Source organism: Anas acuta, chromosome 7, assembly GCF_963932015.1.
Source record: "Anas acuta chromosome 7, bAnaAcu1.1, whole genome shotgun sequence".
Lineage (NCBI taxonomy): Eukaryota > Metazoa > Chordata > Aves > Anseriformes > Anatidae > Anas > Anas acuta.
In genome coordinates, this window is record NC_088985.1 from 26,497,993 (window position 1) to 26,515,322 (window position 17,330).

A 17,330-nucleotide genomic window follows, 5' to 3' on the forward strand; every position below is an offset into this window, starting at 1 on the left:
TGTTTCTATTTCCATGCTTGGGCAGCTTGTCTGAAACTTCCAACAGGGATGGATCCAGCTGGGTACAGCTGATGCTTTTCATGTGAGCAAGGCAGGAACTATGCTTGAAGATCAGTTTCTCGTACCTAGGAAAGGACAACAAGGATTGACTCTATGGCCTAGAGGTGGATGTGTTGTTGTCTTGTCACCCTCAAATCATCCAAGGTTTCCCATAGGCCTGTCAGAAATGGGCAGCATTGAATGGCATAAAAAGCACAGCTATCAAGCTATCACCAATGCAGGGAATGATAAAGCAAAAACAATGCAATCCATCAAGAGCATACTGTGTAAGTGTAAAAAGCCTTTTAAATAGTTTCAGTACAAGGTTATCCGGTCAGTATATACCACATTTGTAAGTTATTGTGTATTTAAAAAATTAATGAAAGATATAATTATAGCAGTGTTACCAACGACCTTTTCCAAAATGACTCCATCACGAATCTGTAAGCATTTCAGAATTGTTTTCTGGGTTCCTAGTAATTTTGCTGCAAATTAATGACATCAAGCCCTGGCAATAAAAGCCTTGTCTTTTTTTTTTTTTTCTTTTTCCTCAAAAGAAGAGATTGGGAAGCATTTTTTCGTTTCCTAGCAATGGTTTCACTGAGAGTGGTGCATAAAGCCAATTGAGAAGGTGCTGTCCTATTAGCTAAGATTTTATGTAGCGTTTTAACTGCCCACTCTGAGGGACAGAACAAAATCTATCCTGTCTAAAGACAGTAAATTGCCTTTCCATGGCTTAGTTCAGAGAATCTTTGTTAAATTGAGCTTATTCGAAAAACAAAACAAAATTTAAAAAAATACCTGACTATCTAAATGCCATATGAGCTCTTGTATTTATTGCTTTTCAAGGACTTCCAGATCAGACTGCTATGAATGGAAAAATCAGAACATTCTCTTCATTTTGACTTCCCAGAGTAGGACCTTGAACAACCAGCTCCCTTCTTTTGTCTTCTACGCTTGTAATGAGCAATTAAGAGCTTTCAGTTAGACCATGGTAGGCAAGGTTATTGAGGCAAAATTCATAGTACAACGTGTCCCCTTTTCCTCTGTATCATCTTGATAGTTTAGCTATATTTAGGAAAAAAAAAGTCACTAATTTAGTGAAGAAACTAGTAAATAGGAAACAAAGATACATAGGAATCGGATAAAATAAATAAGATGGTATCTTCAAAGCTATGTGAAGCCTTGCCAGTTGGGACAGAAAAATAAATTCCTGCCAACTCTTTTTCATTCTCTCTCCTGGGGTCTTGTTTTGTTTCTAAGAGAGGCTCAAAACTGAGAAAAACCATGTCAGACTGCTGAGGTAATGAGTACGCAAGATTTTTCTGTCCTCAGCTAACAAGAAGTGGTTATCTCCTGTATGCTGTCTTCTATCTTGCCATTTACAGCCCTTCCACAGATCAGCTGTGCAGGATACAGAAATCCAGATGTACCTACCAAAAGCAGTTAATGCTAAGCATTTCTTGACAGATGAACATGAGCAATATAAATGTTTGAGCTCTCTGCATACACGTAGCTTTCTCGGTTGGGCCTGGCAGCCCCAGAACAGAGATGGTAGAGGGGGACATGTGGCTGCACCTTGGTCGCTGTAGGAAAATATCCAGTGAGATAGCTCACAAAACTGATGAAAGTAGAGTTCAACTGCAACACCTGATTTTGCACATCAAAGTTTGTTCATGTGATGATTTGTTTAGCTTAGTTCTAATAAGAAAAAAAAAAAAAAAAAAGAAAAAAAAAAAAAGATGAGGGTTCTCATCACTTCCCAGGATAAGCTGTTTGAGTTTGGAGCTGTTTGTAGACCAGAGCACTGCACTCCTCTCCATTTCTTTCATTTGCTTACTCTCATAGAAGTTTCAAATCCACTACAGAGTCATCTTAAAATGTAATGTAACCTTCGTCGTGTTGGCTGATCTCTCCATCTGAACAGTACCATCGGCAGCTGGGCTGCGTTCTTTATTAGTGAGCAGTGCTGACAAGGTGCAGTTGCTTGCTAGCTGCTGCGTATACGTAGCTCTTGTCTCTGAAGGCTGCACTGCAATGCTTGATCAGGCTCAAGAAGCTTTTTATTAGCGTGTGTGTGTGGGGGGGGGGGGAGTTGCCATTTTAGGAATGAGGTGACCCAGAACCATCTCTGCAGCACAGAGCAAAACATTCCTCTCTGTTCACACTCCTCTAATTACATTTAGTGTAGTATTGTTTCATCTAAATTATAGCAATTATATACAAAGATCTTCTTTGAAATCATTTAATTAAAGAGTAGCTAATGCTCTGTGCTTTTGGAATGTTAATATATTGCCTTCCACTTAGGAAACCTCATTTTTTCCATTAATTATCATAGAAGAATTTCAATGGCAGAGGATTTTTAGCTTGTTCTAATAGATTTAAAAAGCAAGTGATTTTGGTAGTTTGATTTTTGTAGCACAAAGAAGCTTTTTACTCTCTTTCTGGACAATAAGCTAAGGTTCAGTCTGAGGAATAACGTTTTCCTTGAGATGCTGATGAAGTGTTGGGTTTCTCCAGCCCTGTTATCTTCTGGGTTCAGGCAAGTGTTTGTGTTTGATTATGTTCTCCCCTCCTCTTGCTAGATTTTCTGTGTAATACACAGACAGGTCAAATCCTGAACAGGTATAAATCTGCTGGACTAAATGATTTCTGCCTGCTGAGTTGCTGCCTTGCAGGAATGACATTTCAGTCATGCTTCAAATCCAAGACAAACAAGATTCACAGGAGAGCTGCCCAGTAGTGCAATAATGCTGTGACCAGATGAGCATCCCGTAAGACCATGTGCTGAAAGCAGTTGTGGCATAAGAGCCAGTGGGATTTGGCCAGTGCCAAGGCAGAATTGGGATTTAGGCTGGAGTTAGAACTCCTCCTTCTGGAACATGGTTTCTGGGACCTCCTGCATCCCCCTGTTTCCCATTCTTTCCTGAACACAAGTGCCCTGGTACCCAGTATTGCTGTGGTATCACAGAATCACAGAATTTCTAGGTTGGAAGAGACCTCAAGATCATCGAGTCCAACCTCTGACCTAACACTAACAGTCCCCACTAAACCATATCCCTAAGCTCTACATCTAAGAAAAAAGAAAAAGGTTTCTTTGCTTTGATTTTGGTTCACAATGTGCCTTTTGTGTTGAGGAACGGGTTTTGCAGTTTCTTCTGTAGCCTCTTCTGGTTGTGGTGTTTCTTCTTATCACTGGTACCCTACAGATAGGGCTGCACTAAGAAATGTTCTCCAGACCAGAGCCAGGAACAATCTACCTAATAAATCCATTCCTATACATAAGTCCTTCCCCACCGACCTATTTCTAAACTGTGTACACATCTGTCACTGCTTTTTCTTGTTTTGCGTCCTTCCCCTTGTCAGCTCCTTAGAGCTTGTCTCTGTGAGACAGAATTTAAATGTAGAAAGATGTCCACAGCAAGCCCACAACCCCACTTTCTCTCCCTGATACCTATGAGCTGAGACAATTTTCATGAAAAACAGCCCAAGGCAGCTGAATTTTGGCACAGGCTATAGTCTATGAGAGAAATAGTTTGAGCAGTGAGGGGAGAGCAAAGCCAGCAACACTGAGTGATTACCGTGTAAATTAAGGTGAACTGGAGTAACGCTGGGGCACAGTAGGATCTGGATTGCAGTCAGAAAACTCAATAGAATTTCTCTATTTTATTTCATTTTCATAGGGATATTTGCAAATCATCTCTCTCCCATCTCTTTTAGTCTGGAATAATTTAAAACAAAAACTTTAATCTCATAAGTGCCTTGGTTGAAATGTAAGTTAGTGAAAGATTTGGTGTAATGAAAAAAAAAAACACTCTTTCTCTACTCTGTAAATTTTACAGTAATGGTGATACAATGTGAAACAATGGTGACTGTCAGAAAAGATTTGTTTCAGTACATAGAGAATTTAGAAATCTGGAACGTGTATTTAGAATGAGTTTTTAGGTTCTTTTATAGATTCATTTAAGGTGACAAAGAATTGTTGTTACAGTGACAAATCAACTTGATTGTTGTGTTCTGTTGCTTTTGTTGTTTATGCGGACCAAGGTGTTTCCCCTGCTGATGAGAAGTTGTAGTGTTGTACATGGCTTTTAAAGTCTGGTGACCCATGTCCCTGCCCTGATCTCCTCCTATTACACTCCTCTTTGGAAATCCAGCTGCAGTTGATTGAAAAACTTCTCTGCTGAGAAAATCATGGCTGGCCACGGGAATAGGGGGCTGTTACTTGGTCAAATAATGAGCACCCTGTAACACACATGCAATGTTTCTGCATGGATGGAATCTTTTGCTTAGGTACCTGGTGTTATATCTCAATTAAATCATGCATTTGCTATTTTATTTATTTATTTATTTATTTGGTCCATGGCATGAACTTTCTACATGTAGCTTTCCTTAGTATTTGTGGTGATCTGTACCACCAGTGCTTTTTGTTGCTGTGGTCCTTCTCTTCCAAATGCTTAAGCATATAGCTTTTCCTACAGTTGGAGGAGGGCTTTATAGTTGGGAAGGCAATTAGAGAGACCTGTGTTCAACAAAAAACTGCTGCTGGTGGTGCTGCAGGTCTGAGCTTGGGCAGAAGCCTCTGGTGCTATTTAATTTTTATATGATCTCTTTCATGATCCCATTTGTAACAGATCTGTGCCTCGGTTGTAAATTACAGTCTGAGTCTTTCCCCCACTGTTTCTGAGTGCTGACTCTTCAGCTCCAATTGCTCCTGCATACAGCTTTACTCAGTATGAGCCTTGTGTTCTTCTGGAGTTGCATGGCAAAATGTGCCATTTTCACCCTGAACATCATCTTAGTACTTAGCTAGGTGAACCATGGACTGTGATCAGTGACTGATGATGATGTGCGAGCTGCTCAAAATAATTAAGAAAAACCTCTACTGATAACCTTACAGTGGTGACAGTATAATTTCGTTCCTACTGACTGCAGCCAGCTTTTACCAGTTAGAAGGGAGGCTGTCACCTTTGCAAGTTGCTTGCCTATGATCCATATCCCAAATATGTTATTTCAGGTGCTTCTCTTACAATTCATAAGTAGTAAATTTGTGCAACCAGGAAGTTCAGTAGTACAGAAATTGAGTAAGCTAAGAAAAGCTTCATTTTGAGACACCCTAAACATATATTCATCAGAGTAGCTCCCTTGATGTTAGACACATTACTTTCTAGAGTGGTTTTTTATTGTTCTGAGTGATACCTAGATATTTCCGTGACACCCATGACCCATTGTGCTAAGTACTGAAGACTTGGAAGACCTTCTGACACAAGCTGCACAGGGATCAGGAAAGGGCTAAATAATTCTAGGATGTAACAGGATCAGGAAAGTGTTATACATGACTGAATAACGTTTTCTGACATTAAGCTGCATGGCAGTGTGTTGGTTTCTGCAGCTGAGATTCATGAGAAATTATTTGCTTAATGGAAGCATATCCCTGCCTGACTCTGGTTCATTCTTCTTCCCTTTCTTTTCTGTGCACAGAGTTTTTGGACACTTCAGTCTCCGTTCTGAATGGCAGCTGGTCAAAGTGGACTACAAGTCTATCTTCAGCCGGAGGTGTAACAAAGATGACTACCAAACCTGGCATTTGCACAATCAGGTACTTGGACTGTGCAGGGAGGGGATGCGGGGGGCTCCTTTTCAGATATTCTGTAATGCCAGGTGAGAATATACTTGTTATTTTTTCATCCATCAAGACAATGTTCTAACCTGTTGATGCTTTATTTCCCCTGAAGCATATGCATGAATAAATATGGGGCCAGTCTTCTCCAAGCAAGTTAGGGAGATTGTTACCTTCTCTTTGTGTAAAAATATTCCATTTTAACAGCTGGATCTTTTCGCCCTCAGTGCTCAGGGCAATGTAAAACCTCACCTTGTGATTGAATTGTAGGAGGCATTGAACTCTTTGTAGCTCTGTCAGTGACTCAGGAAAATAATTTTATTTCACTTTGCCTCTATTTTCCCTACTCAAAAATGAAAATAAAAATATTTATTCATCCTTCAGGTACTGCAGGTGTCTGTAAAACTCTAGGGAGTCCTTGAATAGAAGACACCAGAGAAGACCAAATTATTTCATTTTATTCAAGGATACACACTTTCTTTTTCATACATTCTGGCTTATTTTCACAGTGGATATATTTAGGTCCTGAAGCCACTAGAAATGAGGGAGCTCAGCACTCTCTGAAGATTACTTATGGGTTACTGGCCACCAGTATGATGTCCCACTCCCTGCAGGGGAACTGAACTGTAGCCAGCACTATCGGCACTGTGATTTTCCTGAATAAATCCATGAGTTAGAAATGAGCATTAATTAGGCAAGGATGTATCAGCTGACTAAAATCATAGAAGAGAATAAATGAAAGTAATTTAAATGAAAGAAAAGGGAGGACATGTGTGTAACCAGGCAGCCATCTTGGGAATTGCTATTAATGGGAAAGAAGTATTTCAATTAGGCCTTGTCTTCTTTTCTTACTTTTAAGCAGACAAATTATTTCTGGCTCAGAGAAAATTCTGTTTATAACGTTTGTTTAAAATGTCAAACATTTATTTTATATTATCTATTCCTAGTAACACTCTTGAAAACCTTCATGTGCAGAAAAAGCCAGACATAACATGCCATTGAAATTATTTAAGGTCCATAACAAAGCCAGGTCTATCAGGGAAAGGAAAGGGGAATTTGTGCCAACCCTGGGTTTTAGACTTGGGCAGTTCTTTCTGCAGTCGATGTTGTCTGACATAGAAGAAGCCTAGGGGTATGTCCCCATTGCCTTTTCAGGGTAATTCATAGGACTAGAGACACTGACAGATGCTTTCTGAAATGTGATGTAACCAGGTGCTGGCAATGACTTGGGTACCCAGCCATTCTGGGCACATTGTGACTAGCATCCCAACTCAGTGCTGAACACAGTGCACTCATGGGTCCTCCCCAGATGCCTTTGAGTCTGCAAAGCCACAGAAAGGGACTAGACTCTTAGCTCCCAACTTTCCATGTGGTAATTGTATGCTTTCATTGTCTTTTGTATATTTTGACAAAATGCATGGTTTAGGGCCTGGATGCCACTACAGCTCTCTGATTTTCTTTCTCATCCTTCTTTGTCTGCCAAAGGGGGAACCTTGTGTCATGGGAGAGAGGAAGATCTATAAAAAACGCAAGCCTGGAGCCCAGTGTTCCCTAGGTCGGGACTATTCCCGAACTGTGGTATCTGAACCGTGTGTCTGTGGTCAAGGAGACTTTGAGTGGTGAGTATGCGATTCTGGTAAATTTTGCAGGGTTTCTTCTTGTAGCATTGGCAGTGGTTGAGCTACTGTCTTGGACAAAAAAATGTGTAGGGAAACTGGGTCTTATGCAGCTTCATGGTTGTGAGCGTACCATATAGCACAACTGTGATCCTCATACCTGTAATGTGAGGGAGGTGTCCCTGTCATTTGCAGGGGAGTCTTGAAATCCAAGTCTGGAATTCAAAAGTGAAAAAAAATGCAAGTATTGATTGACATTTTGATGTCCATCATTTTTGAAGAGTGACAGCTAGGACTTTTCTCTTTGGTCCAAAGCATGTCCTTTACAGGAGAAAAAGGGAATTTCTCTGTCCTCACTTCAAAGGTCACTGAACACCTAGGGAGCATGCTAACAAAACATACACTTTTTAGGTTATTATTCCTTTGAATTCCAAGGAACCATTTGCTGCTTTTTCTCGGTGTTTTACTGAGAAATCTCTGAAAATGATTCTTTAACATGTCTGTGCAGCCTGCCCTTGTCAGATGTAGCCGCTTGCTTTGCATAAATATTGATGTTTCCAACTTTATTGGCCATCATTTCTGGTTTAAGGTCATTTTGAAAGCAGCTTAAAAATAAAAATGGAGAAAGAATGAACCACTGTTTGATATTTCTTGTACGCTCAGGGGCAGGACTTAGGGGAATGCATAACAGCTCAGGATCTCTGAAAAAGAAGTTCATATGGGGAACCTCTGATAGACAATACTTCAAAGATTTAAGACTGTCGGTAGCTGTGATGTTTGAGCCTGAATGATCAGAATGACGTTTAAATGAGGTTGAAAATACCCTGGGAAAAGATCAGCTGAGAAAACTGATTTTCATTTTTATAGGAGGTTATCAGGATCAGTGACTGATGCAGTATCAGTGTGATCCATGAAAACTTCACTTACCTTTGAATCCTGCATTAAGAGTGTAAAGCATGAGATTTGCACACTTATTTGGATCCAGACTAGCCAAGACTCATGGGTCGTTTCAGATCATGGACACGATGATACACTGCAAAAATGAATAAAAATATAGACCAAGGTGTTTTCTTGAATATTGGAGTACTTTGGCTCTACAGGATGTTCAGGGATATAGAGCAGAGATTTTCATCTTATCTGGATGGATGCTTAATTTGTTCCTAATGCCAAAATTACATCTGGGATTCCTGAGCTTGACTCAGGAGATCTTTCCCTGTTGTTCTCATCATGGGAACTTGCAGGATGAACAAAGTATTTTGCCCTGCAATGTCTGCCCTTGGCATTCGCATATGCCTCTGAGCTGCACCAAGAACTGATCTCCAGAGATGCTTATGTCTTTGCTCTTTTATTTTTTTTTTATTATTATTATTATTTTTCCCAGGCTTTGTGCCTCACCAGCTTTATAATTTCACAGTGAAGCTTGTCTTTTCTAAGCTGTAAGTGGAAAACTGTGGTAGCTAAATTGGCCTTAAGTGCTGTTCTGCCTTGAAAAGGGTTTGCATCAGAATGCACCTTTTCATTTAATTGACCTGCTCCTTGCGTACGTACAGTATCATTTTTGCTTAAGTTTCCCAGTAACATGAGAGAATATTGCTGTTAACCTTGTCAGTCCTGCAGAGGAAATGCAGTTAGAGGACAGCAAGCTGGCTTTTGTTTCAGATTCTGCACTGCCAATGGAATCGTTAACTGGCTTCCAATTGTAAAATTGTTACAGCTGGTAATGGAAAATCAGAAGAACCAGCTTCAATTTAAGGGTGAGATTTGATGCTAGTCTGCAGGGCTAATTGGAAGAAGATAGTTTGGAAAAAAAAAAAAAAGGAAAAAAAAAGGAGTAGTGCTGTAAATGGGGTGCTAAGCTTGAGTTATCTTAAAGGTGATTTTCAAAGAAGAAGAAAGGTGGACTCATGGGCTCTGACTTCTAAAGGACGAGGCAGTTCTTTAGACCATGGCAAGACACACATTATTCTAGGATATGATTCATCTGCCACCTTTTGGATGTCCACATGAGAATGGGAGATGCTGAAAAACACATTTTTGCTGACTAGGAGAAGGATCTATACAGGGAGCGTAAAGTCCCCAGTGTATGTATCTGTAGTTGGAGAGACAGCTCCTACTCTTTCAGTTGGTGCTTTTGAAAAGGAAAGATGTCCACTCAGCCTTTTCTGGCAGTATTTTTTTCCTGCCTCTTGTGTGTGAAGTGAGCATGTCCCATGGAGATTCAGAGGAAGGAGGAAGGTTGGCAACTGGGGTTGTGTGTGTGCACTGAACTGCAGGACCCAAAACACTGTCTCCACACCTCTCCAGTAAGTAGGTTTGGAGTAGGTTTTTTTCTGGTCACAGAGCATCCCACCCTACTCGTTTGATTTCACTCGTCCGTTGAGAGCTGTGCCGACAGAACAAATGTCTGTGGGAGCCCTACAGCGCAAGCTGTGACAGCTGTGCTCCCTCTCATTTGGTCACAGAGCCCTTGTTGCAGTGATATCAGTTTCCTGCTGTTAGATATAAGGCTGATATGAATTTCAGGGGCATAAAACATAATCCAGGACCCCAATTCCACAGCCGCTCACAAGTTAAGATTGAGGTGATTCTGGAAACCCTCAGTCATTTTAAATAGAAAACCTTGGTCTTTTTTTTTTCTTTCTTTTTTTTTTTTTCTTTTTTTTTGACAGAAAATGGCAGAAGGAACTCAGGAGTGTTATTAAAATGCTCACTGATCTTTATTTTTTTTTTCCCCTTGATTCTTTATTTACTCTGTCAAGATAGTTTTTCTGAGAAAGACAGCACAGCAGCTGGACTTGATTATTTCCTTAACTTATGCAAACCCTGGGGCTTATGAGAAGGAAGGTGGGCAGCATGTGAGGTTTTAATATACATTTACCAGAAGTTAATGAACAAGCACAGAACCTTGAGGGCATACAGCAATGTTGTCTTTAATTTTATTAAATATTTATGCAGCTCTTTTCTTCTTTAGGGCAAAGTACAGCTCCTCCTGAATATTTTTAATTACCAAGTCACTGCCAGGCATTTTTGACTGTGCAGGTTGGACCCACTGAGAATGATTAAATTGAATGTTGAGGGAAAGAGCATTAGGGAATCTCTGAACCTTTTAAAGTAGCTTGCAGATTTTTTGCCCTCCAAAAAAGCAGCTGGGGTCACTGGGGACATAGCACAATTTTGTCTTACCAAAGGTCTTCCTGGAGACTTTCTTGCCGGCAATTCAGACACTGAATAGGTGAAAAGATAAAGCTTGGAGTATCCTAAAGAGCAGAGAGCGTTTTCAAGGCAGTGGCTTCTGCAGTATCTCTGTTTACACAAAGGTTTAATTTGTTGGCATTTTTTAACGTGCTTTGGGCAACAATCCAGATTGCCTTTTTATTTGCCCCTTGAATCCAGCCTGCCAATAAGGGATATACATACAAACCTGAGCGAGAGCCTATTAAAACTTTTGGAAAGCTTTGGATTAATCCTATTGCTTCATCATAATATTGGCATGCAAAGGCATCTGTAAAAAAAAAAAAAAAAAAGCCTTAGATGCAATTAGGTGTGTTTCCACTCTCTGGTGCTCTAAAGAAGCATTGGTACTCTGGATTACCTTCCCTATTTGACATAATATCATGTAATCCTTAGTTTACCAAATTGGCAGTAATTTTTAATTTAGTGTTGGGAAAAAGAACAAAACAAAACTGTGTTTTTCTTTCAGGCCAATCATAGCTTGGTCAAAGAGAAGGGAGGCCGTTAACATACGTGTCTGTACACACACACAAGCTAGTTGTTCAGGAAGCATTCCTACTGTTTTACATTCCTAAGTGCTTCCTTGTGGAAAAAGTGTCATTAGATCTTGGAATTAATCTGGATTATTCTGAAAGCAAAGATTGCAAAAAGGAAGCGAAGCAAAAGAATGAAAAGAAATTAATGATACAGTTTTCTTTCTGAATTTCTGCCCCTGTTTTGTTACCAAATGAAATGCAAGTCCTCCAGTACTCTCTAAGGCTGGAAATTCTGGTGCCGTCAGGTCTCTCACACCTTCTGTGAACTGTTTGTGCACCTCTAACTAATCAAGCACTTTGTCTCTGAATGAGCCTAATCCACAAGGTCATGCCCTCCAGAAGAGAGCCGCCAACACGTGCACTCGGGAATAAAGACATCACTGAAAAGTGAGCGAAATCCAATGAATGGGTACAGCAATGCACTCATGACTTATTGTTTCCATAGTGACTATGGCTATGAGAGGCACAGCAACAACCAGTGTGTCCCAGCCTTCTGGTTCAGCCCATCTTCCCTGTCCAAGGATTGCAGTATTGGTCAAAGCTACTTGAACAGCACTGGGTAAGTGAACCTTTCCATCTCTCTGGTTTTGGTAGACAAGAGAACCTGGATGGTCTTTTCCTCTGCATCACTCCTGGCTCTTTTCCAGTCTTATTCATGAGGTAATGTTTGCAGCAGCAGCTGTATGGAACATTGCCTCATTCCTCAGAGACAGGGAGAAGCATATTAACATAAATGACATGTAGATATTGTATTGCTATCAAGTGATGTATGATCTCTGGAGCCTAGGCTTGGAGCTCCTCTTTGCTGCAAAATTAAAACACGAATCAGGAAGGTGTATCTGAGAAGCAGATGAACATTTAAAAGGGCAAGTTCAAGGTGTTTCCCACTGTTTCTGATTGAATCTTGTTCTATCTTAAAGCTCTTATTTATAGCAGCTTCTGGGGAGGCTCCAACGAGCAATTTTTAGCCTCATGAATTTTCCCCCCTCCTGCCATTTTCACTTTGTATATACAGTGCCTTGAGATTTCACACAAGCTACATGTGCTGGTTTCTTTTGGTTTTACCCAGAACAGATGGCAAGTGTTGGTTTATTATGGTAGTATCATTTTGCAAATGCTATTCTGTTGTGCGGGGGATTCTCTGAAATGGTGGTTGTACTTGATGATGCAAAACTGCGATGTTCCTTCTCAGGCACTGAAGGCCCTGAAGATTTTTCAGGGCTGTTTCTGAGTCATGGGTCCTGAATGCTCATTTATTATGACAGGGTCATTTATGGCTGGTAGTTGAAGGTGGCTGAAGGAAGTGGGGCTGCTGTGAGTTTGGATTATCTTTGCTTCAGAGATAACATCCCCCTTACTACCCCTCAGTTTAAGAGTTGCTATAAACATGAGACGTAATTACAGGAATCCTGTAATTCCCTACAGGAACCTGATGTGATTGCTTGTAGCCTTCTTAACAGAGGGACAAGAATGCAACAGCTGGACTCTGGATCTTCTTAACTAACTCTGTACTTTCATGTGAAATTACTAGAAAGGGTTAATTCCCCTCAACAACTCTGGGAATAGCCATGTGTCTTGCAAGTTTGCTAATCTCTTCCAAGCAGAGCCAAGAGAAAAACAAAAACACATCATTGAAACATTTTAAAATTGAACTGGACAAAGCCCTTGCCAGATTCTTCCAAGTGCCTTCTAGCAGAGTGGAGGCAGACACAATGTAATAAAAAGCTGGGATGCAGAGGACAATCCTTCAGGCATAGCGAGTTGGGGGAATTCTTTGCCTTTCAACAGCACAGAGTAATTCACTTCCACAGTGTCTGACTGTTCTCACTGGTGCTGCTGAGAATCTCTGGAGAAGGTTGAATTGTGATTTGTTTGGCTTTCTCCAATTTAAAAAAGTATGAGATTTCTTTGATTCCTTCTTTTAGTGACAGAATCATGCAGGCAGTTAGCCTTTGAGAAAATGCATGCATTAATATGGGGAAATAAAACTAAACAAAGAAAATTTTCCACCCACTGCTTGAGCCCAATCTCCTTTTGTTACTGCTCCCCAGGTACCGAAGGATTGTGTCTAACAACTGCACAGATGGCTTGCGAGAGAAGTATATGGCCAAGGTGGAGAAATGCCCTGGAAAAGCACCTCGAGGACTGCACATCCTCACCGCTGATGGAAAGTTGGTCACAGAGCAAGGGCAGAATGCCACCTTCATCATCCTTATGGAAGAGGTGTGTTACCAAGCCCAGCAAGCCTTTCATAGTGTCACAGGATCAGTATTATTTTCCCTTCACCTGTCAGGCTGCTGAGAAGAAAAGAACAATCAGGCAGGTCACAAAATGATGAACATTCCTGAGACTTGGAAGAATTCAGGAGAGGGCTGTACATGAAATGCAGAAACAGTCAAGTCAAACGTGTATTTGGCAGGTTTTCCTGTCTATCAGTGAGAATGAAGATGATGCTCAAGAAAAGATAGGAGATTTAATTAAAAATTTATTTCTCCACTAGTTTCTTGTTGCTTCTGAGCTGCAGTTTAGGGAGTTTGTGAGGCAGAGATGGAGTCTCTATGTTTAATAATTCTCAGTTTCTGAGTTGCAAACCTTTAGTTCTGTCTTAGGTGAAACGTTGTTGGGAAAGGTTACGAACACTGGGGAACATTTTTGGTTTTATGGAGAGCAGAGAGGGAAGTTCAAACATTATTGTTTGTGGTAGGAATTGAGGCTTCTCAACCCACTTCTGTGAGTTGAGGATACAGCCTCTGTCTGGTTTATTTGTGATGCAGTAGGATTCCCTCTGTTAGTCTCAATTATCTCTGCTTGGTGAGCATATATAGTTCTTTAAAGTTTGTGGACCAGCGAACAATTGGATAGGTAGGGCATTTAGTAAGTCTTTGGGCTGGAAGGAGGGTTTTTCAAATGACTTTTTACCTCTTCTGGTCTGGTTTGATTTTTAGGGGTATATGTTTCTGCACTGCAGGAATCCCTGCTCTCTTTGCAGCTGCTACATTCCCCTACTGGGAATTCCTGACTGCCAACGGAAGGTGTACTTGGAGGCTCATGGTCAGATTGGACACTGATTTTCCCAGCATGGCTCATCGTACATCTGTTCTGTACTTAAGAGTCAACTCACAACCTTACTTCTGCCATCTTCGAGTATCTCAGGAGTGGCAGCCAGGGAGTGAGGTGGTGCTGGAGAACCAACAGTACATTTTGTCATCTACTCTGCCCCATGTACTTTGTTTTGGGATAGTACCCGGGTGCGGCTGGTAGCCAGAAAGGTCGTGGTCATGAACATAACCCTGCCTCTGACAACAAGCAGCAGTAGATCTCTAGGAAAATCATATTAGGAACAGAACAAATGTAGTGTTTCTACCCCTCCCAGTCCCAGGTGTAGCCTCCATCAGCTTAGACTTTCAAGAATACAAGCTGTTGAAAGTCTGAGCATACTGCAATAGGGAAGGTTTTTTTTCTTGTGATACCTTATTATTATTTTTTAAACACACACACTTCTATTAATTTAAAATCTTATGCAGTAACTAGACATTTCATTGGGACCACACTAATCTGACAGGGCTTCTTTACATACTTCCTCAGAGGTTCATGCCTGCTCTGCTTTTATACAAAGGGGATTTCTTGTCTACCTGGCTGATTCTTTTATATTCTGCAGACTTGACATGGTAAGACGATTTGTATAGACACTAGTGAGTGGGAGTTCAGAAAAGAACAGACATAATCTAAAAATTAGGAATCTAGTAGTAATTTATTAAGGAACTCAAGCGGAACTGCTGCATACAAAGAATGATAAACAGATGGGGAATAAGGCAGCAGTCAAAGTAGCTGCAGAGTGGAGCCTTTACAAGGCTTCAGAGACTGAAGAGGCAGCTGAATAAATATGTGAGGGAGTTGACTATCCTTTGTTAAAAAATAAGAATAGTTAGAGAAACATTTCATTGAAACAGTTTTTTTTTTTTTTTCTAAGAAGAGTATTTTCAAGAACGTATATTTTTTGGGTGAACAGCTTACTCCACAGAGAGCTGTATGTTGAGTTGGTTTCTTAAAATAAAAGGTCATTTTCAGAGGAAAAAAATCACACTGAGATTTTAGGCAAAAAAGTATTCCAGTCTTTCCGTGTGAACCTGAGACTGATTGAAAGGACAATCAGCAAAACAAATGAGTTGTCATCAAATTACTCCTTAGTAGTTGGAGGAAACCATTCCTGAAGTCTTTATTAGTACGTCTCTTGTTGTCATACAGATTAATTCCAGCCTCCTTTCACCTTATCTACTCAGTCTGTTTCTTAGTGTTTTGCATCGCACCCATGTCTATGCTTACCTTCTGAGCCACACAACAGTCTGATAAGCCCTCCTGTGGTACGTGTGTGGCCTCTATCCAGCCTTTCTGCTCTTCTGGACTAACCCTGATCAGCAACTTTGTGCTTAGCCATCAGTTTCTTTCTACCTCCTAGAAAGACACACACCCTCGATATACTGGTGTGAGTGACTGACCTTTATGCTGTCCAATGGTAAATGAATATTTTCTTATACCTAGTGGAAAACTAAATTTCTCAGGATTTACAGTTTTAGCCTTCATAGTATTAATCACAGTGGTAATTCAGAATATGTGTGTGGTCACGACAATGGACAAAGAGAAGCAGAGTGACTGATTTTGCTGTGTTTTTAGAAGTGTGGGGATGGACTGTGATTTGAACTGTGTGTATATGCAGAGGAACATGAGGAACTGAGAACCTTCTTTGTTTTTATAATTAAAAAAAAGCAAAAAAAAAAAAAGCAAGTTTGAGTTTGAGCACAAAGAATTAAGACTGCCAAGATGTTGTATGGAGTTGTGTTCTTGACCAGATCTATGTATATTTTTTCCATCTGCTCATTCCTGTATATCCCCAGCTGCCCTCTGAAGGATACATAAATGCCCCTCAGGCCTAAATGGTTGTTTATGTGGCAGCTCCACTTATTGCGCTGTTCTGTTCCATTGTCTTCTGTTTATGTCGTCTCACAGCTTCCCTCTTTGAGTAATTATAAGGTGATGGCATAGCTTGATAACAGGGTTGTAATTGCAAGTGAGCTGAGAAAGCAAGCAGTGACTATTCAAAGAACAAGCCTGAGCAAGTATTAGAGCTCTGCATATCTATTAGTAGATTACTAAACTGTGTTTATAGAAAGAGATAGCCACATCCATACCATATTTTTATGCAAGCAATTTAAGAGCTTCATTGGAGGAGCCGCAGCTTTTGATTCAGCATCAATGAGGTTGTGGGTCTGTGAATATAATGGGAAGAAGAGTTCACCCCCAAGCCTCTTCTCTGCCAGCAGTTGCTTTGTTTCTGATCCTTGGCACTGCACTGAGTTCCTTTACCTTTGCCTTTTGTGGATTATTTGTTGTTTTATGACCAAAATATATCATAGGCATACAGGCAGGAAAACTGTAACTGAAACTTCCAGGCTAGTCTTGATGGGGAGATGACTTTGAAAGGCTGTTACACGGCAAAACACTTTTTCACCCATTCCACTACCTTTTTCCTGCTTGTACGCAGAGCTCCAGTCTTTGTGACAGCCTTTAGCTTTTGGTAGTTTACGGAGCTGAAAGCAATAAAATGCGCCTCTTGAATATATATGGAAAACAATGATTTTTACCTATTTGAAATGCTTCCAACCACTTCTATTTTAATTTATATTCATAAACGTCTGACATCATGTATGGGCTAACACACTTCTTTTACTATTTTATATACTGGATACAGAGGTATGGAAGGGAGAAAGGAAAGATTAGTGTGATGAGCTAGATTTTCATTGAAGACCAAACTCTGATAATTGCCTGGAAAGAGTATCTGCTATTGCTTAGCCAGAAAAAAATCTGTTCCTGTTTCTCCACTTCAAACTTTCCCCTTTCAAATAGAATCGGACTGGAGAAGCAAGGACAAAATAGAAAAGAGAATTGTAAGGCAGGAGAGGGGAGCTGCAATGATAGGTGCAAGAGTGGCATCCTGAGGTCACCAGTGATGAATCCATCCCAGATCAAATTTTTATCTTCTGTTCAGTGCCTTCCATATGAGATGAGCTTGTGGTCTTAGAGCATTCTCTTGAGAAGTAGTTTTGAAGGGCTTAACAAGCTGTGGGAGTCTTTCTATCAAATAACTGAATATCTCAAGAGTGTAATTTTGTCCCTGCTAGAGAATTCTGCTGAGTGATGACAAAAAGGAAAAAAAAAAAAAAAAAAGCACCTCTCTATGAAAAGGATATTATTGGCAATATTATAGATAGGTTCTACTGTCAATTCCACTCT

The 17,330-nt window shown here is 40.4% G+C and overlaps 1 protein-coding gene across 4 annotated transcripts in view; it reads left to right on the top strand.

Moving 5' to 3' along the window:
• The window catches only part of SORCS3 (sortilin related VPS10 domain containing receptor 3), a 279,259-nt gene that overhangs the window by 235,225 nt on the left and 26,704 nt on the right, over window positions 1–17,330 (top strand). For all 4 annotated transcript variants that reach the window (XM_068688547.1, XM_068688550.1, XM_068688548.1 and 1 more), the window contains 4 exons: window positions 5,521–5,638; window positions 7,145–7,278; window positions 11,488–11,601; window positions 13,094–13,265. In XM_068688547.1, coding sequence (XP_068544648.1) covers window positions 5,521–5,638; window positions 7,145–7,278; window positions 11,488–11,601; window positions 13,094–13,265 — 538 coding nt within the window. The remainder of the gene's footprint in view (window positions 1–5,520; window positions 5,639–7,144; window positions 7,279–11,487; window positions 11,602–13,093; window positions 13,266–17,330) is intronic.